We start from the raw sequence: 27,687 nt of genomic DNA, 5'->3' as shown, positions 1-27,687 counted from the left end.
GGGTCACCCAGTGGACGGGAGCGTCAGAACGGGGGAGGACCCCTCGGCGATCTCGTTTGGGGGGGAAGCGCAAAAAAGGGCAGAGCACAGAAGAGCAGAGGGCTGGACCCTTTGGACTCAGACTGGCACCGGCACTGGGGGCCATGCTCACAACAGGGCCTATTCCAGGCATCCCAGTGCCGAGCTGACGAGTTTAGTAATGGCCCCGGCAAAATGAGTGGCTTATGGCTTGTAGTCGTATCAGCTCGGCTTGCCTTGGGCGACGAGTGGCGACGAGTGGTGAGTGGTGACAGATTGGGCTTTTTGGTGGGGGAGGCGCAAGCGGGTATGCCCAAACCCCCCCCCCCGAGCAACCCCCCTTGGAAACCACCCCCCCCCTCAACTGCGGTCTGCACGCTGCAAGCTGTGGCCAGGGTGCCAGCAACCAAACCATACGCCATGCGGCAATAACATGGTCTTTGTGACATTTATTTGCTTGCTTCTGTCTTTTGTCCTCTCTGTTATCGCTCCTCTTTCTTCTTCACTTTCCAAACTTCCTTTCTTCTCGCCCTCCTCTTCCCTCCTTGTTCACTCTTCAAAACTACAGTCATCAAGGACCTTTTGTTCTCCTTCCCCCCTTCTCTCTCTCTATCGGCATTGTTCAGTCCGATCACTTGCTCGTCTATCCACCATGGTGAGCTCCCCTCTCCACTTCAGTTGCGGCGAGAGCCTCACCACACATCAACCTGCATGGTTCATACTGACCCTGACTCTCTCCTAGGCTGGCGTCGGTGAATCTACGATTGTGTCTAATGCCACCAACGTGAGTTTCACCTCACTGCGCTCCTGTTTACCTTTCTCTCCACCATGCGCCATGCCACACGCTCTACCCGGTGCGAACTTCGCTGACCCCACCTGTTGCAGTTGGCCAAATTCATGAAATTGGACCAAAAAGGCAAGGTCCTGGCTGAGTACATCTGGATTGACGGATCAAATGGCCTTCGAAACAAGACAAAGGTAAGCATATTGTTTTCGATCTGTCTCTCACTCGTTCTTCGATTCTCCTTCTGGTACTCCGACACGAGACCTCCCATTGCCACACTGGGCGCGCTCTCACCGAATCCCGCCAAAAGCCAAAAAGTCCCGAGAACGAGAACAGGGCTGCCGCCTGTTGGTGGGTAGGCTGCGCCGCCGGGCTGGGTGACCCCACGTTGGGAAACCCTGTGGTGGCGGCGTTACACTCTAAATGGGCTGGCTTATCCACCACCCCGTTTGACCCTCCGAGGCTGCGCCGCACACCTGAAATCAGCATTTGCCAATCGCCATCCATCCGATCTCGGCATCTTCCAAGGCGACGTCAAACCACCATTCGACCGCAGCGAGATTGACACGGATCCACCGGAGACTTGACACATCGAAATCCATTATGACTTGCAAAGTGCCCACAAGCTGACTTGGAAACTCCAGACCCTGAGCGAAGCCCCCAAGAGTGTCGATGATCTTCCCGAATGGAATTTCGACGGCTCGTCGACCGGCCAGGCCCCGGGTGACAATTCCGATGTTTACATCCGGCCCGTGGCCATGTATCCCGACCCAATCCGTCTAGGCGAAAACGTTCTGGTAATGTGCGAGACTTGGGACCCTGATGGAACACCCAACAAATTCAACTACCGCCACGAAGCGGCCCGACTGATGGAAGCCAATGCCAAGCACAAGGTGTGGTTTGGTTTGGAGCAAGAATACACTCTCTTGGCCGCCGACGGTTGGCCATATGGCTGGCCCAAGGGCGGATTCCCCGGTCCTCAGGGCCCTTACTACTGCGGTGTCGGCACTGGTCGCGTTTACTGCCGTGATATTGTCGAGGCACACCACAAAGCTTGCATGTACGCCGGGATCAACATTTCGGGCACCAACGCTGAGGTGATGCCCGCTCAATGGGAATACCAGGTTGGTCCTTGTGAAGGCATTGACTGTAAGTCGCGCACGCCATCGACCGGTTCTGCAAAGGCCGTCGCCAAAAATGAGCTAACAGAGTATATAGTGGGTGACCAACTTTGGGTTTCTCGATGGCTCCTCCACCGTATCGCCGAAGAATTTGGTGCCAAAGTCTCATTCCAACCCAAACCTATCCCGGGTGACTGGAATGGAGCTGGCCTCCACACCAATGTGTCGTCCAAGGAGATGCGTGAAGAAGGTGGCATGAAATTCATAGAGGAGGCGATGAAGAAGCTGGAGAAGCGCCACGTTGAACATATCAAGGTCTACGGTGAAGATAACCATCTGCGTATGACTGGAGCACACGAAACATCCAGCATTGACAAGTTCACCTGGGGTGTAGCCGACCGAGGGTCGTCGGTCCGCATTCCCCGAGCCTGCGCCAGAGAAGGCAAGGGCTACTTCGAGGACCGACGACCAGCTTCCAACGCTGATCCATACCGTAAGTCTGAAACCCACTTAGCAAGTTGTTACTGGGCTAATTTGTTGTGCTACAGAGGTTACTGGTATGATTGTAGAGACTCTGTATGGCTCCCTGCCCGAGGAGAAGTTTAACTGAGCCGTCTAGAGGCGGCGGAGTGGAATGGGCAGTGGTGCGAGGAGAACATCGACAAAAGATAGCTAGACAAAGACATGGAAGCGTGTGGATTTCACGAGCGTTGGCGGTAGGAGTTGATCTTAGCGCCCTGAAACGGCGTGCAGTATGCCAACAAGACAACAGCGTTGCTTACATAGAGCACCGGAGAGTTACACATATTGAGATGCAATATTACGATGCGCAAACCCACGAGCATTAGATGAACTTGTCGGCCAATATATGGCATGAACATGGGCTTGTACCCATTGTCTGGTTTTCTTCTCATTTCTATCCACATTCAGCCTTCAGAGGCCTCTTTAAAGTCCTCCTTTAAAGAAACACTTTGCTCTTGAAAAAGTTGATGATCGATCAGGGAGCTAAGTAGGCAAGTATTCCTTCCCCACTGCCGCGTATTCCCCCGCTTAGCTGATTCGAGCCCGAGAGCCACCCACGTGCCAGACCTGGAAGAGCTTCTATCTGCCTGTCTGTCTTCCTGCAGGGTAATGCCTTAGGTCAGCGCAAAGGGACCAACACGAGAGAGAGCAGGGATAGGCGAGAGCGGACGGAAATGGTCGCCGCGGATGCCAGATGCCCGGGTGGGTCAGCCAGCAACAGCCTGGTGTCAGTCCAAGTATTACTTCGCACATACCGAGTAAGTATGTACTTGTAGGTAAGGTCTGCTGCGGGACGGGATGGGGAATCAGGCTGGACTGTGCATGAAGCCGCTGGTCTCGTCACCAGCCCTGCCCCGAACAAGGCTGGTACGTACAGCCGGAGGGCTTGCCACACCCAGACAGAGCTAGAGAACGTCCCGACCGATCAGACCAGACGCGATCCCTCGTACCCAATCCTAGGCCATCTCCATGGCAGCTCATGCGCGAGCTCAATCAGCTCCCACGCCGTCTCGATTGGTGTGTGGTTCTCTGGTCGAGCGCGCTTGGCCCGCTTGGAGCTGGCCGGCCCTTCCGGCGCGTCGGGTCCTGATCCCCAACAACGATGGTTTGCCTGCCTGCAAAAGCACAGGTACAGGTACAAGTGCGGCACATGCCACCGGCTCAGACGTCTGCCGACATTTGTTGTTTGAAAACCCCCCTCCAAAGAGGCAAAGTGGCATGATAGTCCAGAAGGACCTTGACATGGAAGCTCATTTCGTTTTTCGTTTTCCGCCAACAAAGAGACAATGCTGATTGGTGGGCGGCAAGGGGAATGTCGGCCATGGCAGAGGAGAAAAAAGAAACAAAACAAAGACACGTAACAACTGATAAGGATGCAGGTGAGGTACCTTGGATTGAGCTCAAAGCTCAAAGCCCTTCCTCCCTTGGCTTATCTTGAAGTGCTCCATCTTTTTTGATGAGCACAATGGGATGCTCTAAGCGACCTTTTGGATGAGACAATTTTTCAAGCTTGACAGCATCAAAATTTTTTCTCCTGCCAGCATGACTTGACAAAGTCAGGGATGCGAGGACAGCACCAACCAGAGCTGAGTAGCTGCATGAAGAGACAATGCAGCAATGCAACGATGCCGACTAGTACCCTGGGGCTCCGGATTCGGATGATGTGCTTTTTCTCCATGCACCCCAGGGTGTTGGGTTGGTACTTGTTACTGTACTTGTTATGTGGACAAAGGCCGTTTACCCAGTACCATTCGAGAGAGTTGCGGCGAGAGATTCATGCTCACGTGCATGTGACGTCAGTGTCTGATTGTCGAACCATCTCGGCTGCATCACGTGCGTCTCTCGGCTAAAAGGCAGTGGGAACCATGCACAAAACGACTTCGGCCCTTGCAGGAGACTAACAACACTTAACAGTAACTTGGTAAGTACTTGTTAGGCTACTTTTAGTTCCCTTGAGCCATTGCAGGGTCCAACCCTGCAAGCGCCATGCACGAAAACCACGAAACTCTGATAAGCTTTGCGCTTTTCATTGGATCTTTTCAACCTCTATCTTGCACTGCTCGTCGATGAAATGAGTAACCACTTCTGTTTGACACAGTTTGTTGAACTGTTGCGCGCGGGCAGCACCAGAAGCAATTTGCCCTTTACTCGGTACCACCAGTGTCTTTAAGCACTGTCCTTGGCATTACGAGACATAAATCTCTCAGCTGAAAATTTTTCCCTTCGTTGCGTCCTCTGGTCGCGTCTTGAGCAGGCCCAGCCAAACGGTGCCTGGGCCTCTTTGTTTCTCAACAGGCCTCCTATGGACCAGTCCAGCCGATATCGGGCAAAGCATCTTCACCATTCACCCTCTGCCTGTCAGTCTGTGAAGTCAGTCAGGAGAGTCTTAGGGATCTGCTGATGAACCGGATGGATATTTGCAGGCCAAGGCTCTCGGGCTGGCTGGGCGTCAACTCACTCACACATGTCTTTGATAACAATGCCAGCACAGCCACTCACCCACCGACAATAGCATCAGGCTGGGCAACCCGGGGGCAGCCCATTCAAGTCCAGATCAACTCTGCCGCCAAGCCACCAGACATGCACACCAAGTCGCAGAGATGGATCTTTTTCGTCACTGTCATACTGTCATGGTGATGTTTTCTTTTCCTCGGTCCGGGCTCCTGGTAACTCCACGACTAACGCACATCGCAACCTAGTTAGAAACCCCACAAATTCCAAACGAACCCAGACCACCGGCGGGCGATTTGCCCATGCTGCCCATGCTTCAGGCTGGCCATCATACATCGAGGAAGACATACTGTTGCAAAAGAGGGGAAAAAGAGAGAGAAGAAGAGAAGAAGAAAAACAGCTCATCAGATCAGCCCACGGAGCACCTGTGACCACGGTTCCTCCCTGCAAGCTCCCTGATACCATCTACTTTGTGACGTGCGCTCCACCAGATCGCCGCGACCCTTGCTGCATCGAGATTTCCCAGATGCAAGAGCTCCAAACCTCGTCGTTCCCGCTCTGCCACCGCTGCTGACCCATGACGCCGCTCCGAACTTTTCCCATCCTGTCCAAATGTCCACTGGCAGTCTGTCCAATGTCCTTGAATCCCTCTTCTGATGCTGTTCGCTCGGTCCTGTCATTTTTCCCTTTCTTCTTTAAAAAAAGACATTCGGGCCCGTGCCGTCTTGGAAGACAGCGTCCATCCCATCCCATCCCATCCCATCCCATCCCATCCCATCCCATCCCGTGTCATTTCTCTTGTCTCGTGTGCCTGTCGGTCTTGGTTGTTCATATCTTTTATGTATGTCTTCTGCCCTTATCATCGCCACGAGATTGCCTCCCCTGCCCGGAAGAGTCTTGGAACGTCTCTCCTAGCCAACCAGCCTTGGGACATTTGTTTCTGATACGGTCCCCGACAACACCCCTTCCGGCGCGAGGTATATATTCGAACTCGCCGCCCCCCGAGGGTGTGATAGCTTTGAAAACGCCCTTCTGAGGCTCACTTCTTTTGCAAAATCTTCCTCAACTCTGGTGCCGTCACAATGTCGTCGAGTGGCATCACCAACTTCCTCCCTTCCTACGCCTCCTACAACTGGACTGGTGCCCCCGCAGACTACTCTTTAGCCACAAATGCGCAAACAGGAGGAGACTCACGTAGGTCTCGTGACCACATCTGGACAAGAGGCCCTCTAACCAAAGTGCAGGGACGGAGAATCTGAACAAGTGGTATCAATCCGGCGACCAGGCATATATCATCATCTCATCATGTCTGGTCTTGATCATGGTGCCGGGCCTCGGCTTCCTCTACTCGGGCCTCGCGCGACGAAAGTCGGCCTTGTCACTGATGTGGGCTTGCATGGCTGCTGGCAGTATCGTCAACTTTCAGTGGTACTTCTGGGGCTACTCACTCACCTTTTCTCCAACCGGCCAGAGCGGCTTCATTGGAGATTTGGTCCATTTTGGGCTGAAACGGACTCTGGGGAACCCGAGCCCTGGTTCGCCTCTTATTCCTAGTCTCCTATACTCCTTCTACCAGGTGAGTCTTCTTGGTCCTTCGCCGGTTACACCATTTTGATGGGGTGATGATCACAGATGCAATTCTGCGCCGTGACCGCCGCGATCGTTGCCGGTGCTGTTGCAGAGCGCGGTCGATTGATGCCTTTCCTTGTTTGGACCTTCCTCTGGGCCACCCTGGTATACAATCCGATCGCTTGTTGGGCGTGGAACGCCAATGGGTGGGCATTCAAATACGGTGTCATGGATTATGCCGGCGGCGGGCCTGTCGAGATTGGCTCTGGCATGTCTGCACTGGCTTATTCGATGGTTCTGGGGAAGAGACAGGAGAAGATGATGCTCAACTTCCGACCCCACAACGTTTCGTTTATCCTGCTGGGCACGGTTCTGCTCTGGTTTGGCTGGCTGGGCTTCAACGGAGGCTCCGCCTTTGGAGCCAACCTCAGGGCTGTCATGGCTTGCTGGAACTCCAATCTGACGGCCACTTTTGCCGCAGCGGCTTGGGTCCTGCTCGATTTCAGGTTGGCTCGGAAATGGTCCATGGTCGGCTGGTGTTCCGGTACCATCTCTGGACTTGTGGCTGCTACGCCGGCATCCGGATATCTTGAAACGTGGGGGAGTGTCGTGTTGGGGATTGTTACTGGCATTGCCTGTAACTTTGCCACCAAGAGTGAGAGAACCCTCGGAGTTTCCGCTGTGGACATCTACTAACCTGTGTGGTTTTCAGTCAAATACTGGGTCCGGATTGACGACTCCATGGACGTGTTCGCCGAACACGGCGTTGCTGGCATGATCGGTCTGATGTTCAATGCCCTGTTCGGGGTCGACTACGTCGTCGGTCTCGACGGAGTCAACACGGGCGTCCCGAACCCTACGACTGGCACCGGCGTCGGCGGGTGGCCCATCGGCAACTATCGCCAATTCTACATCCAGCTGGCTTATGTCCTGGCATGCACGGGCTACGCCTTTGTCATGAGCGCCATCCTCGCCTACATCGTCAATTTCATTCCGGGCCTGCACCTCCGCGCTTCGGAAGAGGCTGAACTGCTCGGCATGGATGACGACCAACTCGGCGAGTTCGCCTACGATTACGTCGAGGTGTGTACGATGTCGTTGTTTTCTCCCTTTCCCCACCCAGTCATTCCCCATCTCCACGGGTCGTGAAGACTTAACTAATCATTGCGCAGGTCCGCCGTGACTATCTTGCCTGGACACCGCAAAACCGGGATCAGAACGGCATCGACCCGAACATCCCGAGCGAAGACCGCTACGGCATCGGCGAACACTCAGACATGATCAGGAAAGCGGCCAACAGCGCCAACGGTGCTGTCGGCGGCGACTCGACGACGGCCAGCTCGCGCAGTAACCAGGAACTGCCCGCCCAGGGAGACCGGCATGCCATCAGGGCCGAAGACATAGAGAAGATCAAGCATGATCCGGAGGCATGAGACCAGTCAACCCGTCAGTCCCGTGGTGTGCACTTGCGGTGCTGTGCATTGCCGTAAGGTTTGCTGCGGTGCGCTACGGTGCGAGGGATAGACAAGAACGCCTCACCAGCATGGGAACTCCAAGCGCTCCAGTCTACCTACCCGCCGGCCTACCTACCTACGCCTACGATGAGTTGTTCTCACTGTCCCCATCTCCATCTCCGCCTTCATTTTACGCATGTTTGTGTGTCCGTGTGTCCGTGTTAGAGCGTCTGTGTCTGGGGTTCTTCGATGCGTTTGAAATCTAGCTGGCTGGATTGGACTGGATGGAATGGGTGATGAAGAAAGACGGGGAGAACGGAGAAGGGGATAAGAAAAAGTTCCCTCCTAACTCTTTTTTTTTAAAAACCTTTACAACCTAAAAGAGGCGTATTATATATCGGTATACGTACACATATACACACATGCCTGGGTACACACACGCACGAGTGAGATGTTAGGATAAGAATCGGGTAGGATTTGGCGAACGAAACGAACGGGAATATATATATACCCTGCCTTGCCTGCCTGCCTACCTGCCTGGTTCTCTTGACACAGTCGGTACATACGCAAACACATATCCGGACACGAATGCTCCTTCATGTGACGGAGATACATTACAACTCAACGACCTTCCCGTCTCTATTACTTGTCCAAACTGCGTCGATCGCGCGGTGGATGTTCAGCCCGTGTTCAAAGTCCGGCCACGCCCACGGCCCTTCCCCTTCCCCTTCTCCTTCTTGCCCACCGCGGACGAACACATCCCACAGCCTATCCACCGCCGGCTGCCCCGTTTCTTGCTCCGAGACTTCTTCTTCTTCTACTACCTCACCTATTCTCCTCCCTTGACCTTCGCCTTCGCCTTCGATTTTCATACGAATCTTCCACGGGATAGGCAGGTTAATGTGCGGGATCATGCGGAGAGGGGTCGTGATTTCCATCTCGCCGTTCGTGCCATAGATTAGCCAGGTCATGCCGCTAGAGATGCTGTTCCCGCCGCGCATGTGGATGCTGTAGACGATGTTGTTGTTGTTGTTGTTGTTGTCATCGTCGTTTTCTCCTCCATCACGCGGCTGCCGTAATTTCGGTCCCGGTTTCGATCTCGATTTTGATTTTGATTTCAACATCCCCTGGACGAGGACTTGGTCTGGGCTCTTCTTTGGCGCGTCCCTCTCGACAATCTTCCCTGTGACATCGTCCACGATATTCGTCGTGGGATGCATCGTTTTCACTTGTCCCGAGACGGTCGCGACATCAGCGTCCAGTGCGAATGTCAGACACTCGATGAAGTGCGCCAAATGCACGTCTACCATTGTCGCCCCATTGGCCGGATCTAGGGCGTATTGGGAGCTGCGTTTCTCGGATTTCCCGTCTCCCGTGGGCACCGTGCCGACTGCCGTTGTGCTGAGAATCCTGCCTAATCGACCGCTGCGCACGAGCTGAGATATCCGCTGGGTGATCGCCGAGAAGCGCCCCTGCAAACCCACCGCCGTGCGAAGACCCTGTTCCCGCGCAAGACACACGATTTCTTCGGCCTTGGCAAATGAGCAATCGATAGGCCATTCGACGAAGATCCCCTTCAATCTCTTGGACAGGAGAGATGGCATGAGCACGGTCCTGTGGAGGGGCGCTTTGACGCCGACGACCAGGAAATCGACCTCTTCGTCCCTAGCCAGGTCTTCAGGCGCGCCGTACGCGCGGACCATGGATGGGAGGTTGTGCTTCGCGATAGCTTTTTGAGCGTTCGCGAGCGACGAGCCGAGGACTGCGACGATCTGGAAGTCAGCAGCGTGCTTCTGGATCGCGGGGAGGTGGAAGTGATTGAGCCACCCGTAGCCGGTCGGAGAGGAAGAGAGGCCGATCAAAGCTGTGCGAACAGGCCTCGGCGGGAGTGAGGCGGTCATCCTCGTCTGTCGTTCTGGGAGGCTCTTTGATCAATGTTGTTAGGGCAGAGTGTTGGGAGGCTCTGGATGTGCGAGGGCCCCGAGGATGAAACCGTCGTCCCGCTCGATCAAGTCCAAGTCCAAGTCGCAAATGCAGACGGTGAGAAATCGAGAAAATTCACTGGCGCCGAGCAGAGTTAGCCCCCTTTCCCAAACGAAACGGTGAAATGAGTACTGTGGACCATGCTGTGGAACGACATCTCGGTTCGATCGTGGATATTGCTCGAGCTTTGTCGATAGAACATTCTCCTGTCCGGGTCGATAGGGTTCGATATGTGGACCGAGACCTAAGTCGATCGTAAGCTGACATACCTGGCGTTCTTGCGGACTGGGCCCCCTGGGTCCACATGGGATGACTCTGTCATAGGAAATTTCTTAGAGTATCTCCGTGCTCATCAGACGAGACGTGGAGCATCGTGGCAGCTTTGCGATGGCGAGGACGGCGGCGACTAGCCCCACAAAACACGCATTATCAGCGACACGAAGACCGTCCAGACAATCGGCTCAGTCGGTCGAGAATGATACCCTCCCCCAGTCTTGCGTATCATCGTCTCCGACGTCGGCTTTGGAATTCGGTGCAGTCTCCAACCTTTCCTTCATCATCCCTATCCGTTTGGAACACCGCCCTGATCAAAGCACGATCTACCCTGCTGTTGACGCATTTTCTGCTCCAAGATCTGGGTCAGTTCCATATAGCCCCACAATCTTGCATATTCATTTATGGGTATGGAGAGCGTACCGACTGGGTCGAATTTGATATCAGATCGTTCGAGCAGAAGGCCAACAACCGCTTCTCTCCGCCCGATGACCGCGGAGGATAGTGGAGTGTCGTGATCACCGTCTCTTGTATTCACATCGACATTCCCATTCTCAAGGAGTAACCCTACAATCGAGTCCTCCGCTTCTTGGACTGCCTTGTGTAATGGAGTGTTGCCAAACTAATTTGTTGCGTTCACGTCGATGTCCCCGCGCTCCAGGAGTAGCTTTACTATTGCTTCGTGCCCTCCGGTCACTGCGGCGTGTAATGGAGTGTAGCCATTGTCGTTGTCTTTCTCATTCACGTCGACATCCCCACGCTCTAGCAGCAATTTCACCATTGATTCGTGCCCGTATAAACATGCCCAGTTAAGAGGGCGATGATGGTCAATGGTGACACCGTGATGGTTGACTCCATGTTTCAGCATTAACTCAATCACCTCCTGATGCTCTGCTGACAAATTCAGACCGACGCCTGGCGGGCTGAGATCAGTCATGTTTGTTGTTTGGAGAAGCATCTGTACTGTGTCTACTTGGCAGTTCATCACAGCATAGTAAAGAGGAGTGCGCCCGGCGTCATCTTTGTCATCCAATCGGTTGATTTTATGCTCAATAATGTGCTTCACGAGACCTGGGAGTCCGTATCCTGCAGCATATGATAAAAGCGACCGAAAACGGGCATCCCTGAAATTTAAATTGACCCAGGTGCTGTGGGAGATTAGGGCGATCAAATCGGCGTCGTTGCGCAGGGGCTTCACTTCCGTGGACCTTCCGGTCGTGCAAATCAGATGCCAGATCAAATGTCTGATTAAAAGTCCATATCCATGCTCAAATGCCCAGGGTATCACATGGACTTGGAGCAGACGTGATGCCAATGCAACTTGGGTCGAATCAAGAGACTCACGCTGATTGGTATACAACGATACTCTTATTGAGGTCAGGTGGAACACACTGGTACTCAGAGAGATCTGTAGGCGGCATCCATTTTTGATCTTTGTCTGACAGTCCAACTGGACCTTTTCCGTGGCTAGCAACGTTTCGACGAGGTCCATCCGGCCTTTTGCGACAGCCCAGAAGAGTATTGACTCTTCCCCAAGATTGAAAACCTTTGAATTCTGCACCAAGAACTCTGCACAATCGAGTCTTCTTCTGTTCATTTGGGTGAGAATAGAATCGAGATCGGGTTGCGCAGGACTCCTGATTTCAATAGCTGACATCAGAAATTCCTCGACTGCTTCCTTATTTTTTGCTGCTATGGCAGCCCGCAGAGGAAATTGGTGTCGCTCACCTCTGATGTCCATAGAAGGCACTTGTTGAAGCTGAATGCGAATGAGTCGGGGTAAATTCTTCTCGGCGAAAATATATAGAGGGCTCACGGATGGGGTATATTGTCGGATGTGGTACTTCTCAAAAATGTTGTTGTAACGCGTCCAAGTTGCGAAGTCGAATTCCATGGTGAAGGTTGTTTGCGAGACCTTCTTCTCTGCTGCCGCCTCTGCGTGATCGAAGACGTGGTTCACTGCGTAGCTTAAGAATGGATATTGCGCGCACAAGTCCTCGCGCAGGCTCCTAGCCTCCATAGAAGGAGGAGAAGAAGAAGTAGAAGGAGCAGCCCGCGGCTCGGGGTCGTCGTCGTTTAGAGGGGTTGGCTAGCTGAGTGTCATTGTCAGACATTCCATCATCCTCCAGTCTAGAGTCAGCCCTATCTTGTCTGCGCAAAGGCACATGACTTGGGTGTTGAAGCGTCAAGTAGTTTTGACAGCACAGCTTCAGTTTTTCATGGCTCTGCCCTTGAAAATCCGACTCAATAGGCTGTTGAAGGTGCATGAGTCCGTCGCCTTTAAGAAGATAATCCCGAACTGATTCGTGGATGAATTGTACTGTCTGGATCTTCGTCCTTGTCAGCTCCGCGAGGCCTTTGGAACAATTCAGAATAAATCGGTCCATGACATCTGTCGTTGTGTCGGTTGGATCCCTGGGTGTGAGTTGGTCAGGGTCGTTTCCGGCCAAGATCGCGAAATATAGTTCTTCACGTTTCAACGGTCGTTTGGCGAATAGGATCCATTGTAGACAGAGCAGAAGATCGTCGCTATTTCTCCCGTCTCTTGTCAAGATATCTTCGAACAACTTATCGAGGCCGTCTGGAATTTCCCTGAGCCGCTTCTCAAGTGTATGTATCCGTCCTCTGTCAACTTCTTTCTGCAGGATCCGGACGACGAGCACAACCCACAAAAAGATACCATTAGCCCTCTGGAGGACGGCCGTTTTGATCTTTTCGCTGCGCGGGCTCTCGCCGATTTTGAGTTCGGTGCGGACGTAGTGCTCCAAGTCATCTTGATGGCCCTCCTGGTCCTCCAACACGAGTTCAACGCACTTATCCACGGCGATATAGGGGTAATGGCGACTCGAGAAACATATATGGAGCTGTGTTCCTGATTGCACTGCTTCTTGGCTGAGAGTCTCGAAGAATGCCACCATGTCTCGGATGTCATCTTCATGGCACTCATCTAACGCATCGACAAAGCAGACCAGGCTTTTGGTTCCAATACATCTGATGGCGGCTTGAAAGGCGTCTTTCAGGGTCTCAAGCTGCCATTGGACCTCGAATTCACCTGTCTCAGACAGTAACAGCCGCGGAAGAAGATTCAGAATGCTTCCAAGCTCGGGACGGCTCTCCAGCAGTTGTAGAAGCAACGACCGATACATACCTTCAGTAGAATTCTCCAGGTCTCCCCCTCTAGCGTTGAAAAAGAATGAAATAACTGTGGCCTCCGACATTATTTTTTTGGCGTTCGCAAAGATATATTTCATGATTGTAGATTTGCCAGTGCCCGCTTTTCCCTTGATCCACAGAAAACCATTGTGCTCGGAGAGTCTTTCGACAGCGAGCCAGTCGCAGTACCCAGATTTTTTGAGCAGCCATCTGCAGGTTTTTGCATGGGCTGTTTTGATTGTCCCATGACGACCATCAATCTGATCGAAACCGAGCGATTTGATACAGGCTTGCCGTTGTCGGATACTGAGCGTTGTCTGACTAGCGTGGAAAGGTTGGTCGCTCGAATTTTCAAGAATTCGACTGATTGCTGCGGCGACTTTCCCATATTCGGCATCATGGAGTCCGCTAAAGCGACACATATCCATGTGATCGTTTGCGATATGCTGGGTGATTTCCAACCTCGAATCAGGCAAGCAAGGAGATGGATCTTCAACAACCTACAAAGATCAGCAAGCTCTGCAGAGTTCTCACATTGAGAGTCATGCCTACCTTCCTTCCATTGAGAGCCTTGATACCGTGATCTTCTTGGAAGCAGTGTATCTTCCATCCCTCTGCGCGGGCCATTGGACCAAACTCGTCCCGTAGTTGCTTCAGACGTTCCGAAGAAGGGAGCAAGCTCTCCAGGACAGTTTCGTTCGCTGTGAAACCAAACGCTCGAGCGACATTTTCGGCAATGGACCTTAAAAGCCCGCGCGGATCAGCCCCGCCGTGTGGAGTTCCGAAGAAGACGATACCCAGAGTTGACTCAGATATGGTTCGAAGATGAGGATGGTAGTTGAGGTAGCCATATGACTGTCGGAGCATCTCCTTGACAACGACTCCTCCAAGACTGTGGGCAATGAACAAGAGGGGTCTGGTAGGCTGACACCGACGTACGGCTTCCAATGCCATCAAGAAGTCCTTGGCAAAATCATAGACCGACTTCTGACTCCTCGGAGGACTGAGTCGATGTCCGAAGCGAGTGTCGTAGCCATATGCTAGTATTCGTGCGTGAGGAACAGTATGGGGTAATAGATCCTTAGGCCAATAGACGGACTTGCGATCGCGGGAGATCTTCACGGAATCAAGTATCTTTTGGAATTTTCGAGGTCGCCCATCCCCTTGATCTTCAATCAGATTGTCGGCATCGCCCTTGTGCCTCCAGGTTCGCTCTGGGTGTCCATTAAAGCCATGGATAAAAACGATGCTAGCGTCGATATTAAGATCATTGTCATCGATCGAATGCGCGTGCTGCCGAGAATGACTTCCTCGATTGATGGGCGTTTAGGCGCAACAAGCAGCGAAAGACCTAACATGGCGGGTTCGTCGAGAACCTTCAAGGTCGAATCATCGAAGCACGCCATCGCGCTGCAGGTCAATGTAAAGATTGGTTCCAGCGATACGACATTGTGGGCGGATGACCCAATGGTCTCAGGCATAAGTCCGTTGCTGGGAGTCTTGTGCCACATAAATAATAGAGAAAATCACCTTGATAGGAGTGAATTTTATTAGGGTCAGAATGACGATTGTCGGACTGCAGGTAAGGCTTGCAGTTGGACTGCTTCAGGTCTAGGAAGGAGTTCTGTTAGGTCGACAACGCTCGCCAGCAATAGGACTAACGATGAACGGCAGCCCTTTCGATGAGGTTAGAAGAAGATTCTGTGAAAAGTAGTAGTAGTAGTAGCAGCAGCAGCAGCAGCAGCGAGCAACGGTCTAAGGCTAGCGGCGAGCTCAGCGCTGCCACCGACAGTGGTTGCATGCTGGGCCACTCGGCCACTTGACTACTGCCATGTCGACTTTCCATGCTGAAGCTGCAAGCCACAAACCGCGTTGGCGGCAAGGGTACCCGGTATTAGGGTGGACATGACTGGTATGGCCAACGCTTTCAGCTGCCTCCTTGTAGACGAAGGCGGAGTCCATCACGCGGCCATCCTTCGGCCGGGCGTATTGTTTTCCCTCGTACCCATATTATCTATGAGACATCCTCAATTCAGACACTGGCCTGCCAAAAAATAAATATAGGATACATGATAGAACAAGGCACTTGCTGAGCAGGGCAGCTTTTCCGGACCGAGAATGATGACGAGCGTTGGCGCCGTGGTTGAGCTGGCAAGGCAGATTCATGCCGGGGGGGGGGGGGCATTTAGCTAGTGAGTGTCCTGGACAGAGTACCGACGAGCCGAGTCCAGGGAGGCTCGGGACGTTGACTGGTGGCCCTACCCACTAGTTGAGAGCCCCTGCAGCGCCTGCCACGGAGCCTCGTGAGCCTCTCAAATGCCTTCACTCTCATCCAGCAGGTCCACTCAACAACATCCCCCCCCCCGGGGGAAAACAGCCTATTTCTATGGATACATGCTCATGGGCCGACTCTCGAGTTCAGCCTCACTCCATTCAAAAGCACAATGCACCGCCATCCACTCGCAAATCTGCCCCTGTGATGTATCTGCCTGCTCTTTTACTGCTGAGAAGTACGATAGGTGCGGTGATTTCTTCCACTTCGCCCATTCTGCCCATGGGACACCGGCTGGCCCAGATGTCTCGCACTGGCTTCAGGTTGTCACCGGCATTAAGCACTGTGTCCATGTAGCCTGGAGAGATACAGTTGACTCGGATCCCGTGAACTGCCCACTCAGCGGCGAGATTCTGCGTCAGATGCGCAACCCCCGCCTTGCTCACATTGTACGCTGCTTGAGGTTGGGGATAGTTCGTCGTGTGAGCCGAGATGGAAGCTGTGAAGACAATGGATCCCCCGGACTTGGATTCAATCATGCGTCTTGCGGCGGCTTGAGCGCAGAGGAACGACCCAGTTAGATTGACATCGATGACTTTGCGGAATTGGCTAGCAGTTGCTGAGATGGAGTGCATACACCCAACTATTCCTGCGAAACAACATAACATGTCGAGGCTGCCCATCAACCCCTGGGCAACCTGGAAGGCTTGGTCCACTTCGGATTCCGATGTCACGTCGACCGGCATCGTGTGGATATCCGCATTGGGGAAGTCCTCCTTCAGTTTCGATATTGCATGCGAGGACGTATTAAGGGTGGACTGCAGATCCATGAGCGTAACACCAGACGCACCATGCTCCAGTAGTGACCGGGCAGACACCAAAGCTAATGTGCCAGCACCTCCGGTGAGGACAGCATTGCCCTCTATCCGGAATCGAGCAGCAGCTCGCGCGGCAGGTGATGTTGTCTTTATGGGGGCCAGGGGCGCTGTGAGAGGATTTTCAGCCATGGAGAGACTCATGGTTGGAATAATTCGCGAGGTAAGAGCAGACCGTTCGTCCTCAGTCGCCATAGGGGCTGCCGGCACTGAACTGGGCTCGCCCATCTGTGATGTTTTGTGCCGACACTTCTGCAGATGGCCTTGATGTGAGATATCTGGAAGAAGAGTTCGTCCACTTTCCGATGTAATGAGATGCTAGTTGTTGGTGCCTGGCACAGAGAGAGAGAGGGAAACAAGCAAGCACTTGATGGCTAAACAGACCTTTATACAGCGTCACTTTCACCGTTCACTTCACCTGTCAAGATTCTTCCGCTGCCACTGGGGGTTGTTCAATTGGGGTTGCTGTCGGTCTACCAACAACTTTCGCCGGGGAGTTTTTCCCATGTTACGTCCATGTTATGTTCGGCGAGAGATTCCCCGGTCCGCCGACCGACAAATTTTTGTCCCACTCGAATTTCTTCCCGGTTGAGCGACCAGTCTTTTTCTACAGTGGTTCATCTGCAAGTATTCAGGACAGTCCCATATGCGACTCTACCTCTCCTAGTACTCCAACGTGCAATGGCTCAGTCTACCCAGTCCGGCTCGCTTCCGGTCCCACCGACACCGTCCTCCCCTCTATCCTCCCAGATTGACCTTTTAGTGGCGCTCCAGCTGTGGTCCTGGCCGGCCTTGACACTTGCGATCCAGAACTCCTGGGGCGGCTCTGCACAGGTCTCAAATGACAAGAGAGACTGGTTCGCCGGCGCTGTGTCTGAACTGCTCACCTCGAGTCCTCCACAGCTGGCAGATGTTAGCGACCTGGAAGAAGTGTTAATACAAGTCATGCTTGATGAATTTGAGGTCGTGGTCGACGATGGTAGCGCCGAAGAGACTGCCCAAAAGATCTGGAGTGGATCGACTAAGCTGATCGGCGGAGACACTTCTGAATTGAACGAGCTCTATGCGAAATGGCAAGAGAAGCAGAAAAATGGAGGTGACAAGGTCGTCGGCATTGTCAGAGGGGAGGACAAGGAGGCTGAAGACACCGACTGGGACGATGACGACGATGGCAGTGAAGAGGAGGAAGAGTGGAATGGATTTCCTGACCGACCCGACGTGCAGATGGATGACGCTCCTTCAATCATTGACATCGACTGGAAACCAAAGCAGAAGCCCGAGCCAGAGGTTGACGAGGATGGCTTTACCAAGGTTGTGAGCAAGAAGAAGAGATGACTCAGTTGGAGCAGCTTGTCACACTCGCTTGACTATCTAGTAGGCAACTTCCAGGATCAGGGTTCTGAAGGACACATGATCCAAACAACACTTGTTCGACGGTGGCATCGCAATTACCCACAACCTCAGTGACCCTCTGGATCGACTAGCCCCAGCTTCTCATTCTCCTTTTTACTCCTCTGGCTCCACTCCGGCGGCTCATCGACACCCTCTTCCTCCTCGCGATCTCCCTGTGCCTTGTCCTTGTGCACAGTCGTTGGTTTGTGCTCCGCGGGAGAGTATACGGTATACAAAATCAATGGCGTCGGCCCGGTGTTGATGAACTGGTGCTGTGTGCCCGCAGGCACGATGATGAGATCGCCAGCCTTCACATCCTGGTCTACGCCGTTGATGGTAGCCTTGCCCTTGCCGGACGTGAAGGTCAAGATTTGATCGACGGTATGTTTCTGCAAAGAAGCAGAGAGAGGGGAACATTAGCGAAAACATCGACACTTTCAATGCAACCCAACACAAAATTTTACGAGATAGCGACCCAGACAGACCATACCTCGTCTCCGATTTCACCATCCACCGGCACGGTCATCAGCACCAACTGGCTGTACAGGCCCGTCCACAAGACGCGACGAAACTCGGCCGACTCGCTGGGCAGCGACGTCGTCATGTCTGGAAAATACGCCATCTCATGCTTCGGCGGATCCATCGAGGGCGTCTTGAACTTCATCCTTGTGGCTGTGTACGGTCGAACCGCCGCGATTGAGAATCTCCTTCTAACTATTGTGGCGGACGCAGTGAAAAGCGGGCGAGCAGCAACTTCGTGGTAATATCCCCTTGATCCAAGACGACGGGATTCCAAACGTAGACAGCAAGATGTCCCCGATCTGAAAAGGAGTTGCGGTGGGAGAGACATGAAACAGAATACGAGAACTATTAGGGGGGAGAGAAAATAGTCTGCAATGATGATGGTGGTTTCTTTTAATGACCCCACCCCTCCCCAGGAGAAGCAGACAGACCTCAGCCAAGGTACAGATCCTATGGCAACTCACGGAACTCCTACCTACCAGTGCACCTTGTTTCCATGGAGGTTTCATACGACTGCGCCTAAATTGTCAGCGTGGAGTGACCATTGCCCAGAGAGAGACAAGGAGTCCTGATGTCATGACGACGAAAAGTCATCATAGCGGTTCGTCATAAAGTTGTAGCCACAGTGGCGCCAATAGGGACTCATCTATGCTCTCTTTTGCATTTAATCATATCCGGGTGGTGACGTATGTAGCAGGGCTTGCCGGCACTGCCGGCTCTATAACAGCGTCCTGAATCACGTGTACGGTCTATGTAGGTATATCTTGCGAGCATGGTATATCCCGTTCTCCGCGTCTGTTGAGGCTCCGTCCGACATACAAATGGGATAGATATCAAGTCCACCTCACCCACTCAGTTCGACGACGCCGACTGCCTCTTCATCTCAATCCCCTTAGTCCCATCCATGACCTGTTTGATCTTGTCCACATCCACCTCCCTCTTCGGCTGGCCCATGTACCAAGTGATGTCGCTGCCGTCCCTCTCGCAGACGTGGAATCCGTCGCCGAAGAAGGCAAACATGTCGTCCTGGTTGTCGTAGTCGATATCGTAGTCCTCGAAGCGCGGCTTCTCGAGCAAGCGCAGAAAATGCAACCGCGACCCTGGATAGATGGCGGGCTTGCCGTCGATTTTGCCGCCTTTGAACCAGCTTGAGCAGGGACCTAGAAGGAAGCAAAGGCACAAAAAGCAAGTCAGCGTTCTATGCGTCATTGTCACTCTTTTTTTTTTTTTTTTCTTTCGACCATGCCATCATGTGGAAAAACTCACCCGTCCATGCGGTCCTTTTTAGAAATGAATCCGCGTGCCTCAAGAATTGGTCCACCACTTTCGACTTCGGCCTCACGCTCCTGATGTTCTCTACCTGCATCTTCTCAATCACCTGGATCGTGTAGCTGCAATACCCTTGTATCAAGGGGAAGAAACTGCCATGTGCTGAGGGACAATAGGCCCCCCCGTAGACGAAGTAATTGGGCACTTCGGCCAATCCAAGACTCAAGTACGAAGGCACGTGTGGATGATCTTTCCATTCTTCGTTTTTCGAAATACCATTGACGCTCAGGGGGAAGCGAGGTTTGTAGGATGTGTCGAAACCTGTGGCGCAGATGACCACGTCTACTTCTCGTTCTTGGCCGTCTGGGTCGATGAATCCTTTTTCTGTGATCTTTTGTATTTGTGACGTGTAGGCCGTGGTCTTTTCGCCGGTGAGGGTTTCCAAGTATCCGTTTCCGGGAGTGGGACGACGACATCCGACGAAGAAATCGGTCGGCATAATCTTTTCAAGTAGGTCCGGGTGGTCCTTGAGCAGCGTTCTCATTTCGCTCTCGGAGTACTCGCGCGCGGCATTTTGGGCTTCGGAACCGTTGATGATGAAGCCGAATCGTTGATTGAGCTCGCCCTCGATCATCTTGCAATATGCGAGATACTCATCGGGATCATCAAACAATTTTCTTTGCTCCTCGTTGTAAATGAAATTCGCCCCGTCTTTACCAGCGAACGCTTGAGCGAAACCCGCGGTGATCCAGATCTTGTTCCGAACCCAAGTGTACACCTTCTCGACCTTGTCGTAGATATTCGGTAGGATTTGGACAGCACTGCTTCCCGCGCCAATTAGCGCGACCCGCTTGCCCTCGAGGTCGGTGTTTGGATTCCATTGAGCTGAATGGAGAAGCGTGCCCTTGAAATCGGGCAGGCCGGGAATGTCGGGCCACTTCCATTTGTTCAAAACGCCGCCCCCGTCGATGACCATATCTGCATGATCCTCGAATTCGCGTCCCGTGTTAAGGTCCTGCACACGGACGGTCCACTGAGCGGTGCCCTCGTCCCAGGAGAGAGAAACGATTCGGTGCCGTAATTTGACGTACTTCTCGACAAACTTATTCTCCTGTTCGACCTGTTTGATATAGTCCCAAATTTCCGGCGAGTATGAGTAGTATCTAGACCATGGTGAGGGTCTCCAAGGAAACTGGTAGACAACGCTGGGGATATCGCATGCACAGCCCGGATAACGGTTCTCGTACCAAGTACCGCCGACATCCGCGTTCTTTTCGTAGCAGATGATCTCGACATTCTTGAGTCTCTCTTCCGCGGTCTTGAAGAAGTTCAAACCAGACATGCCAGCTCCCAGGACGGCTATGCGCATTTTCTTCCGGGTGCCGTAGAGTTGTTCCAGGATTTCAACATCGTCGGGCGACGGGTTGTTCAGCAGTGGGCGCTGTTGTCCACTTCGAGCAAGTCCAGCTCTGTCAGGGTCATCGGGGAGATACATCCCCCCATAGCCATTAGTAGTAGCCACCGGAGCCATATTTGTGGATCCAATAGTTGCTGGTGCGCGTTAAGAAACTTGGTCAATACGTCTACAAGAAGGGATCGTCTGGGTAGCCACAGTTATATATGCATTCACAAACAGGAAACGATTCACATCGGTTCCGAGAATCGGTGGTGCAGGCTTGACGAAATTCCCACATCTGGTGACAGGTAGAAGTCGAGAATGCGGAGATGCATAGTACAATTGGACGCTACTCTCCGCATCGTTGGAGAGCCGAGGCTGCCTTTTGGCTTTCTGGAACGAGACTCGGCGGGAAGGACGTTACGCATCTGTAGCTGAGCCTCGAGGCGCTGGCCAAGAGGATAGGATTAGCTAGGAGCAGGTTCATCATAAGCCACGGCGCACGTAACTCTCGGTGAGAACCACGTCTTGTGAATAAGAGGGCGCAGCATAGGCACCAAGATAAAGGGGAGGAAGATGGTCAAAGGAATGGAGTACTGGGTGGGTACGTACTGGGTAGGAACCTCGCAACTCTCGGACGAATTGGTGGCAAACAGGCCAAATAGGAGGCTCAGCCTCGGGCCAAGATTCGAGGCTACGGAACATCTGTTTTTCCGCCGCCCGTGGCCGCGGAATACCCAGCGAGGAATTTGAGTGGGTGGCTTTGCATGGCCGTTCTCAGCCTTCTTGGCTCGTCCCACTTGCCGTGAAGAGTCTAGTCTCCACTGCCTCCGCCTCTCCGCGTATCAGACTTGGATTTGGCTGGTCTCGATCTTCTCGAATCCTCGAAAAACAAGAGGCGCCAACCATTGGATTGCTACGCACGCAGGAGCGAGACTCGACTGCGCCTCACTGAACAACAATCATTTGCCGTGCACATCACATTGCCTCCAAGTACCGTCCAAGCACCAGGTACAACTACAAAGAGTCTTCTCTTCCTGAGTTGACTTCTCCCTCATCTTCAGTCTGCGTTCCTCATAGAAACAGAAACTTGTCCTTTCAATCTCGAGAAGTCAATCCGACCGACACAACCACAATGGCAGAAACACTACGAGAACCTCTTTCTCCTATCCAAACACAGATTCCTTCCTCAAACTCTCCTCCTACTTCGACCGCCTCCTCCCCTCGACCGTCCTTATCCGCCAAACGCTCCCGATCACCTCTCTCCCTCGATCTCTCGTCCCTCCCCCCTCTTTCCCAACCAGCACCTCCCTCCAACACTCTCCTCATCACCCGCCTTGAGGACCCCAAGATCTTCCATCCAGCATCCCTGGCGACCATCAGACAACATATCACAGAGATCGCACCCTTAAACTCGTTCTCCCCGTTAAAATCCATGCACCGCATCATTTGCTCCTTCTACGATGTTGACGCCGCCATCGCAGTGCGACAGGTATTTGACGGGTCCGCAGTGATGGGAGACACCGTCGCAAAATGCTACTTCGGTGAACCCACTCCAATAGGGGACGAGAAGAAATACCTCGACCGACCTGACGCGGGGCGGTTATTCTTCATCAGCCCTCCGCCCAGTCCCCCCGTGGGCTGGGAAATGAGACAGGAGGATCCCCCAAACAAACATGTACACGCCAAGGACCTGGCATCCAAGCTGGAGAAACTGAGCGGCAAGCTCACATCCTCTTCTCCCAACACCACCACCACCGCCAACCCGGACGACTCGGCGTCTGAAGACGAAGCCAAAATGCAATACACGGCTGAGGGGCTCCAGAGACTAAAAGCCAGCAGAGCACGTGCCTTCTCTAAAGTGTCGGCAGAGAACTCCCCCACCACGGCAGACGCCTCGCCAAAGAAACATCGGAGTCGAAGCTCGACTTTAATTTACGACCCCAAGGCCCACGGAGACAGTCCGGCACTTCCGGCGGTCATGTTGGAGGCCGAGGATGATTCGGATGTGGAGCTCGAGCCGGAGGGGTCGACTAAGAAGATATTGGCAAGCACGGCACGGCCTCCTGTGGAGTTGATGGAGCATTGATGGAATGGTCTCTCGCGGCTCAAATGGAATTTTCGGAAGAGACTGGTAAGGGCAGCACAACGCTTTTGGATTGACATAGGAAGGCGGCATTTCCAGGTAAAGAGGCTCAACTGGGCCAGCCGGACTTGGGGAAGCAATTAATATCGGCCATTGGGCAGGAGCCCTCTGGCCTCAAAAATACGGCCTGGTCGAATTGGGATTGTTCTTATCCCATATATACCGTTTTGCATATGAATACTACAGATTCCCCCTGTATATGAGGCCAAGAACAGCTCGCATTATCCCGTGATATCCCCAGCAGACCCTGCATCTGTACCTCTGTGACAGCGATTGCTGGAATGAAAAATACGTCGGACACACGCGCTGTACGCCTGTCCGACGTCGCGAATGGTACCTTCTTCCAAAACTCCGTCCCCATGCGAATGCTGTGCAAACGTGACGTTCGTCAAAGCTTCCGGAAATGCCATCCCACCAGTTTGAAATGTAGAAATATGAACCAAAAAGGCCAGATTAGTGCCTGCTCAATGCATAGACATCTTAGCCGTCTTCATTCTTTTCTCCTCATTCTTTTTTGCTCTTCTTTTTTGCTCTTCTTTTTTGCTCTTCTTTTTTCCTCTTCTTTTCTCCCCCTCTCACTCTTCAATTCCCTTTAACCGCCTATACCATTTCTTGTGCTGTTCGAAGAAAACCATCGTACATATTGTCTGCGGGCCCAAGCGCATGAAGCTGGGAACCCAGCCGCGGAGCATCCACAGGAGCCCTTCCTTCTTCCTGGCTTGCGCCAAAATATCTAATATCGACTTCTTCCCCCCTGCGGACATTATGCGGGTTTTTATCACATCGACGGGGGAACATATCGTAGTTGCAACAAATCCCGCCGCCAACGAGGCGCAGAAGTGGGTGCCGAGAGTGTCGGCCATTCCCAAAGTGTGAAGACAGGCAGATTTGAACACGTCGTAGCTGGCCAGCTGCGAGACATTCATGAGTAATGCTCTGGTAGCATTTGCGGTCACGCCGCGAAATATAGAAGATGCACCTTCTTCGCGAATCATTCGTATTAGGCCATCGGGTGCATGTTTGTAGTTTCGTTGAAGGTGGGAAGGTTTGGAGGCGTCGGATTGCATACGCACGTTGAGTACGTCTCCAGGGTTGCCGGCTATCCCGCCCAAGAGTCCTGCAGCAGAGGACATGAGAATCAGATTCAACATAGGTTGTTGCGGCTTGGGATTTGAGGGCGTCGGTTGCACCGCGAAGCGTGACTTTAGGTCTTCGTATACGCCAAAGCGCACGGTCGAGTAAGTCATTTGGCGCAGGAGAGCGGCCGAGAGGCCCGCGTAAAGACCTAATAGACCTTGATTGCGGACAACAAATGCGAAGGTGCCGAGGGTAGTTTGCGGCGCAGAGGGAGTGCGGGTTTGCAGGCGGACCTTGACTGTACCGGATTGTCAGAGAAAATTTGGGAGTGATTGCTCTCGAGTGTAGTTACCCAAGTCTAAAGGATGTGTGACTACCGCAGCCATTGAGGCCGCACTTCCACCGAACCAAAAGGGATAATGTATCGCTGCAGCTGCCTTCCGCTGCTTTGGTGCGGGCTCACCATCGTGGTTGGGGGTTGCGACAACGGTTGGAGCAGCTTCGGCCATGGCTCCATTCCCAAAGGTAGCGGTCGTGTTCATCAGGAAACAAACATCAAAGGAAAGTAAAACCAAAAAGGAGAGGACGGGAGTGGGGAGAGGAAGAACGAACGGAAACCAATGCTAGCAGGCGCGTAGGGCTACTGGTACATGAGGAGAAAAAACTGCGCCGGTCGGCACGAACAATCTTCAGGAGAGTCGGAGATGACTGAAGATGACGGAAGAGGCCTCGTTCCGAGAGACACGCGGATCTTCGATTCTCGAGAAACTCCGGGAGGAGAAAGCGATATCGGTCCCGAGACGCGTCGACACGGCTGCTACAGCCTGACAAGCTTCCACAGAGCCTGGCCAGAGCTGGACAGAGCTCACCTTGTCTCCTACAAACTGACTTCGGAGCTTCGCGCCGTGTTCCTCCACGCTTTCTTCAAGCTCCATCAACTACACTGCTCTCAAGGACTGGCTTAAGCCCCCTCAGCCTCTCCGATGCGGCTTCTCAAAACTGGGGCTTTTGTGCGTGCAGCCCAAGCAGCCAAATTCTCCGTCCCTAGCTGCACAATAGCTCCTCCTTCGTCCCCGGTCTTGGTCTCATCAAGATGGGCATCCTCTCAGGCCCAAGCCCAAGCTGCGCCCGACGCCCAGCCCTTCCCTGAACAGTCTGTCAAAGTTGTCAACGAGATCGACCCAGCAAAGACTGCTGCAGCACCAGGCCAGAGTGGGCATCATGCCAGCTTGGAGAGAAAGCTGCAAGAGTTGGACCAGGGGAACAAAATCATCCGCGACAATGGGCAGTCTGGAGCAAAGATACTGGGGTCTCCTTACATCTTCGATCAGACATCAAATCTCTCCAGCTCCATCCTAGATCTCGTTGGTCGCAATCTCTATGATCACCCGGACCATCCCATCTGCATCACTCGAAAGCTCATCGAGTCATGTTTCGAAGAATCGACGTTCAAACACTTTGCCATGGGTAATCCAGTGGTCACAGTCAGGGACAATTTTGATGTCCTGGGCTTTCCTGCAGACCATCCCGGTCGCTCAAGAACAGATACATACTATGTCAATTCAACCCACCTGTTGCGCACACATACTTCCGCTCATCAAAATGCGGCTTTTCAGTGGCTAGCCAACAACCCTTCGAGTAAAGGCTACACCATCTGTGCCGACGTCTACCGCCGAGACAGTATTGACAGGAGCCATTTTCCTGTCTTCCATCAGATGGAAGGAGCCCGGACCTGGGAAGCTCAACAAAACAGAGTCGCTCAGATAAAACGGAATTGCGAAGAGATGCCCGAGACTGGTATCATCGTGGAGGACCAAGCCACCGATTTCACGGGAACTGCAAACCCTTTGCAATCCGAACACGACCCAGATGAAGTGCACCAAGTTGCCAGGCATCTCAAACTCAGTCTCGAGTACCTCGTCAGCCGCATCTTTGAGGCCTCTCGGCAATCACTCCCCTCGGCTGCCAGAACGGACGCACCGATGCAGGCCCGCTGGATCGAAGCTTATTTCCCTTTCACATCGCCGTCTTTTGAATTCGAAGTCCTCTGGCATGGAGGGGAATGGTTGGAGCTTCTGGGGTGCGGCGTCGTCAAGCAAGGTATCTTGAACAAAGCCGGTTTGCATGACCATATCAGCTGGGCCTGGGGTGTAGGTATTGAACGATTCGCCATGCTCCTGTTTGGTATCCCCGACATCCGTCTATTCTGGTCCACCGATCCCAGATTTTTGAAACAGTTCACCCGTGGAAAGATCACCAAGTTTGAACCCTTTAGTAAATATCCTGCCTGTTACAAGGATATAGCCTTCTGGATCAAGCCGGTTCCTTCAGCATCGTCACCCCTTGGTTCACAATTAGCACACACTACTTCAGGCGTTGCAGCTGCAGCAGGCGGAGACGCCACAAAGGCGTCCCCGACAGAAACCCAGCCTGCCGCATTCCACGAGAATGACATCATGGAAGTTGTACGGGACGTGGCAGGCAACCTGGTTGAAGATGTGAAACTGGTGGATGAATTCGTCCATCCCACGACAGGGAGGAAGAGTCTCTGTTATAGGATTAACTATAGGAGCCTGGAGAGGACATTGACGAACGAAGAAGTCAATGGGTTGCACGAGGAAGTTGGAAGGAGGATGAAGGGCCTGTTTGGTGTTGAACTGCGTTGACGCGTTCTCGAGCCTTCGCACACCTTGTCCTTTTCCAGCGATTCAACCATAACCGTGGCTGAGCTGAAGCAGCTCACCGAGTCAAAATGGTCCACCAAACCGCGGACAGCTCGTCCTGACAGGTAATTTCGTCCCCAGCCGTGTCTCTTGCCGAACAACTTTTATGATCCAATGACGAACTGCCTAAATCCTAATTGTTTCAACCCCATATGATCAACCGACTTGATTATATTGTGCATCGCCGAAATCGATCGCAGACTCCCTGGTTTGATCCTGTGCCCGGGGCGATGGGACAGGTGCTGACTTGATACCTTTGAGACAGGTAACGGGTTTTGGGCGACAATTTTGGCCCTGATTATTCAAGTCGAGGCTTTCGTTCTGCTTCTGGGGCTGCCGAGTTTAAATAATATACGATCGTTGCTCCGACTTTACCCAGCCGTGCCGGGAAAAAAGTAGATGCATATACTCGCGGGAGATGCATCATACATTGTATTACTAGATATATTTCCATGCCTTTAGGCCCCACTCATCTTCGTCAGCGAAAATGAATATACAAATGTGCATTGCGGTCCTAGTGAATCCAATATGTAAGAGAAGAGGGTATGCTGTACAAGGAAGAGGCGCTCGGACATATCAGGGTGCATTGAAACTGTAGCAGCGACATCTCATGCGGGATCGTTGTGATCATCTCCAGCACCGATCGTGGCTTGATAATACATGCCAACCCAGCTTCCGATTCATCCA

General features: G+C 52.9%; 11 protein-coding genes across 11 annotated transcripts; 5 read left to right on the top strand and 6 right to left on the bottom strand.

Annotated features, from left to right (window-relative positions):
• Positions 1 to 670: 670 nt before the first annotated feature.
• A1O5_05919 (glutamine synthetase) lies at positions 671 to 2,533 on the top strand (the record flags this gene model as incomplete). The annotated part of the gene is made up of 6 exons (XM_007746516.1): positions 671 to 673; positions 761 to 802; positions 904 to 996; positions 1,447 to 1,951; positions 2,021 to 2,416; positions 2,472 to 2,533. 6 exons carry the CDS (start codon positions 671 to 673, stop codon positions 2,531 to 2,533), a joined length of 1,101 nt encoding a protein of 366 aa, XP_007744706.1.
• Positions 2,534 to 5,978: 3,445 nt separating this feature from the next.
• Positions 5,979 to 7,898, top strand: A1O5_05918 (uncharacterized protein; the record flags this gene model as incomplete). The annotated part of the gene is made up of 5 exons (XM_007746515.1): positions 5,979 to 6,090; positions 6,141 to 6,472; positions 6,529 to 7,120; positions 7,178 to 7,548; positions 7,638 to 7,898. The coding sequence occupies 5 exons, from the start codon at positions 5,979 to 5,981 to the stop codon at positions 7,896 to 7,898; spliced, it is 1,668 nt and encodes a 555-aa protein (XP_007744705.1).
• Positions 7,899 to 8,533: 635 nt separating this feature from the next.
• A1O5_05917 (uncharacterized protein) lies at positions 8,534 to 9,820 on the bottom strand (the record flags this gene model as incomplete). Its single annotated transcript, XM_007746514.1, has 1 exon — positions 8,534 to 9,820. The coding sequence occupies one exon, from the start codon at positions 9,818 to 9,820 to the stop codon at positions 8,534 to 8,536; it is 1,287 nt and encodes a 428-aa protein (XP_007744704.1).
• Positions 9,821 to 10,464: 644 nt separating this feature from the next.
• Positions 10,465 to 14,734, bottom strand: A1O5_05916 (uncharacterized protein; the record flags this gene model as incomplete). Its single annotated transcript, XM_007746513.1, has 5 exons — positions 10,465 to 10,797; positions 10,849 to 12,184; positions 12,288 to 13,828; positions 13,881 to 14,577; positions 14,685 to 14,734. The coding sequence occupies 5 exons, from the start codon at positions 14,732 to 14,734 to the stop codon at positions 10,465 to 10,467; spliced, it is 3,957 nt and encodes a 1,318-aa protein (XP_007744703.1).
• Positions 14,735 to 15,761: 1,027 nt separating this feature from the next.
• A1O5_05915 (gluconate 5-dehydrogenase) lies at positions 15,762 to 16,670 on the bottom strand (the record flags this gene model as incomplete). The annotated part of the gene is made up of 1 exon (XM_007746512.1): positions 15,762 to 16,670. One exon carries the CDS (start codon positions 16,668 to 16,670, stop codon positions 15,762 to 15,764), a length of 909 nt encoding a protein of 302 aa, XP_007744702.1.
• A 486-nt stretch (positions 16,671 to 17,156) lies between these two features.
• On the top strand, positions 17,157 to 17,810 carry A1O5_05914 (uncharacterized protein; the record flags this gene model as incomplete). Its single annotated transcript, XM_007746511.1, has 1 exon — positions 17,157 to 17,810. One exon carries the CDS (start codon positions 17,157 to 17,159, stop codon positions 17,808 to 17,810), a length of 654 nt encoding a protein of 217 aa, XP_007744701.1.
• Positions 17,811 to 17,935: 125 nt separating this feature from the next.
• Positions 17,936 to 18,531, bottom strand: A1O5_05913 (uncharacterized protein; the record flags this gene model as incomplete). Its single annotated transcript, XM_007746510.1, has 2 exons — positions 17,936 to 18,256; positions 18,358 to 18,531. 2 exons carry the CDS (start codon positions 18,529 to 18,531, stop codon positions 17,936 to 17,938), a joined length of 495 nt encoding a protein of 164 aa, XP_007744700.1.
• Positions 18,532 to 19,241: 710 nt separating this feature from the next.
• Positions 19,242 to 21,189, bottom strand: A1O5_05912 (uncharacterized protein; the record flags this gene model as incomplete). Its single annotated transcript, XM_007746509.1, has 2 exons — positions 19,242 to 19,549; positions 19,656 to 21,189. 2 exons carry the CDS (start codon positions 21,187 to 21,189, stop codon positions 19,242 to 19,244), a joined length of 1,842 nt encoding a protein of 613 aa, XP_007744699.1.
• Positions 21,190 to 22,189: 1,000 nt separating this feature from the next.
• Positions 22,190 to 23,143, top strand: A1O5_05911 (uncharacterized protein; the record flags this gene model as incomplete). The annotated part of the gene is made up of 1 exon (XM_007746508.1): positions 22,190 to 23,143. One exon carries the CDS (start codon positions 22,190 to 22,192, stop codon positions 23,141 to 23,143), a length of 954 nt encoding a protein of 317 aa, XP_007744698.1.
• Positions 23,144 to 23,775: 632 nt separating this feature from the next.
• A1O5_05910 (uncharacterized protein) lies at positions 23,776 to 24,786 on the bottom strand (the record flags this gene model as incomplete). Its single annotated transcript, XM_007746507.1, has 2 exons — positions 23,776 to 24,575; positions 24,630 to 24,786. 2 exons carry the CDS (start codon positions 24,784 to 24,786, stop codon positions 23,776 to 23,778), a joined length of 957 nt encoding a protein of 318 aa, XP_007744697.1.
• Positions 24,787 to 25,260: 474 nt separating this feature from the next.
• A1O5_05909 (uncharacterized protein) lies at positions 25,261 to 26,943 on the top strand (the record flags this gene model as incomplete). Its single annotated transcript, XM_007746506.1, has 1 exon — positions 25,261 to 26,943. One exon carries the CDS (start codon positions 25,261 to 25,263, stop codon positions 26,941 to 26,943), a length of 1,683 nt encoding a protein of 560 aa, XP_007744696.1.
• Positions 26,944 to 27,687: the final 744 nt, after the last annotated feature.

Source organism: Cladophialophora psammophila (assembly GCF_000585535.1).
Source record: "Cladophialophora psammophila CBS 110553 chromosome Unknown aczJe-supercont1.8, whole genome shotgun sequence".
Lineage (NCBI taxonomy): Eukaryota > Fungi > Ascomycota > Eurotiomycetes > Chaetothyriales > Herpotrichiellaceae > Cladophialophora > Cladophialophora psammophila.
Note: the sequence above shows the minus strand (reverse complement) of the source record. Positions and strands in the feature narration are given on the sequence as shown.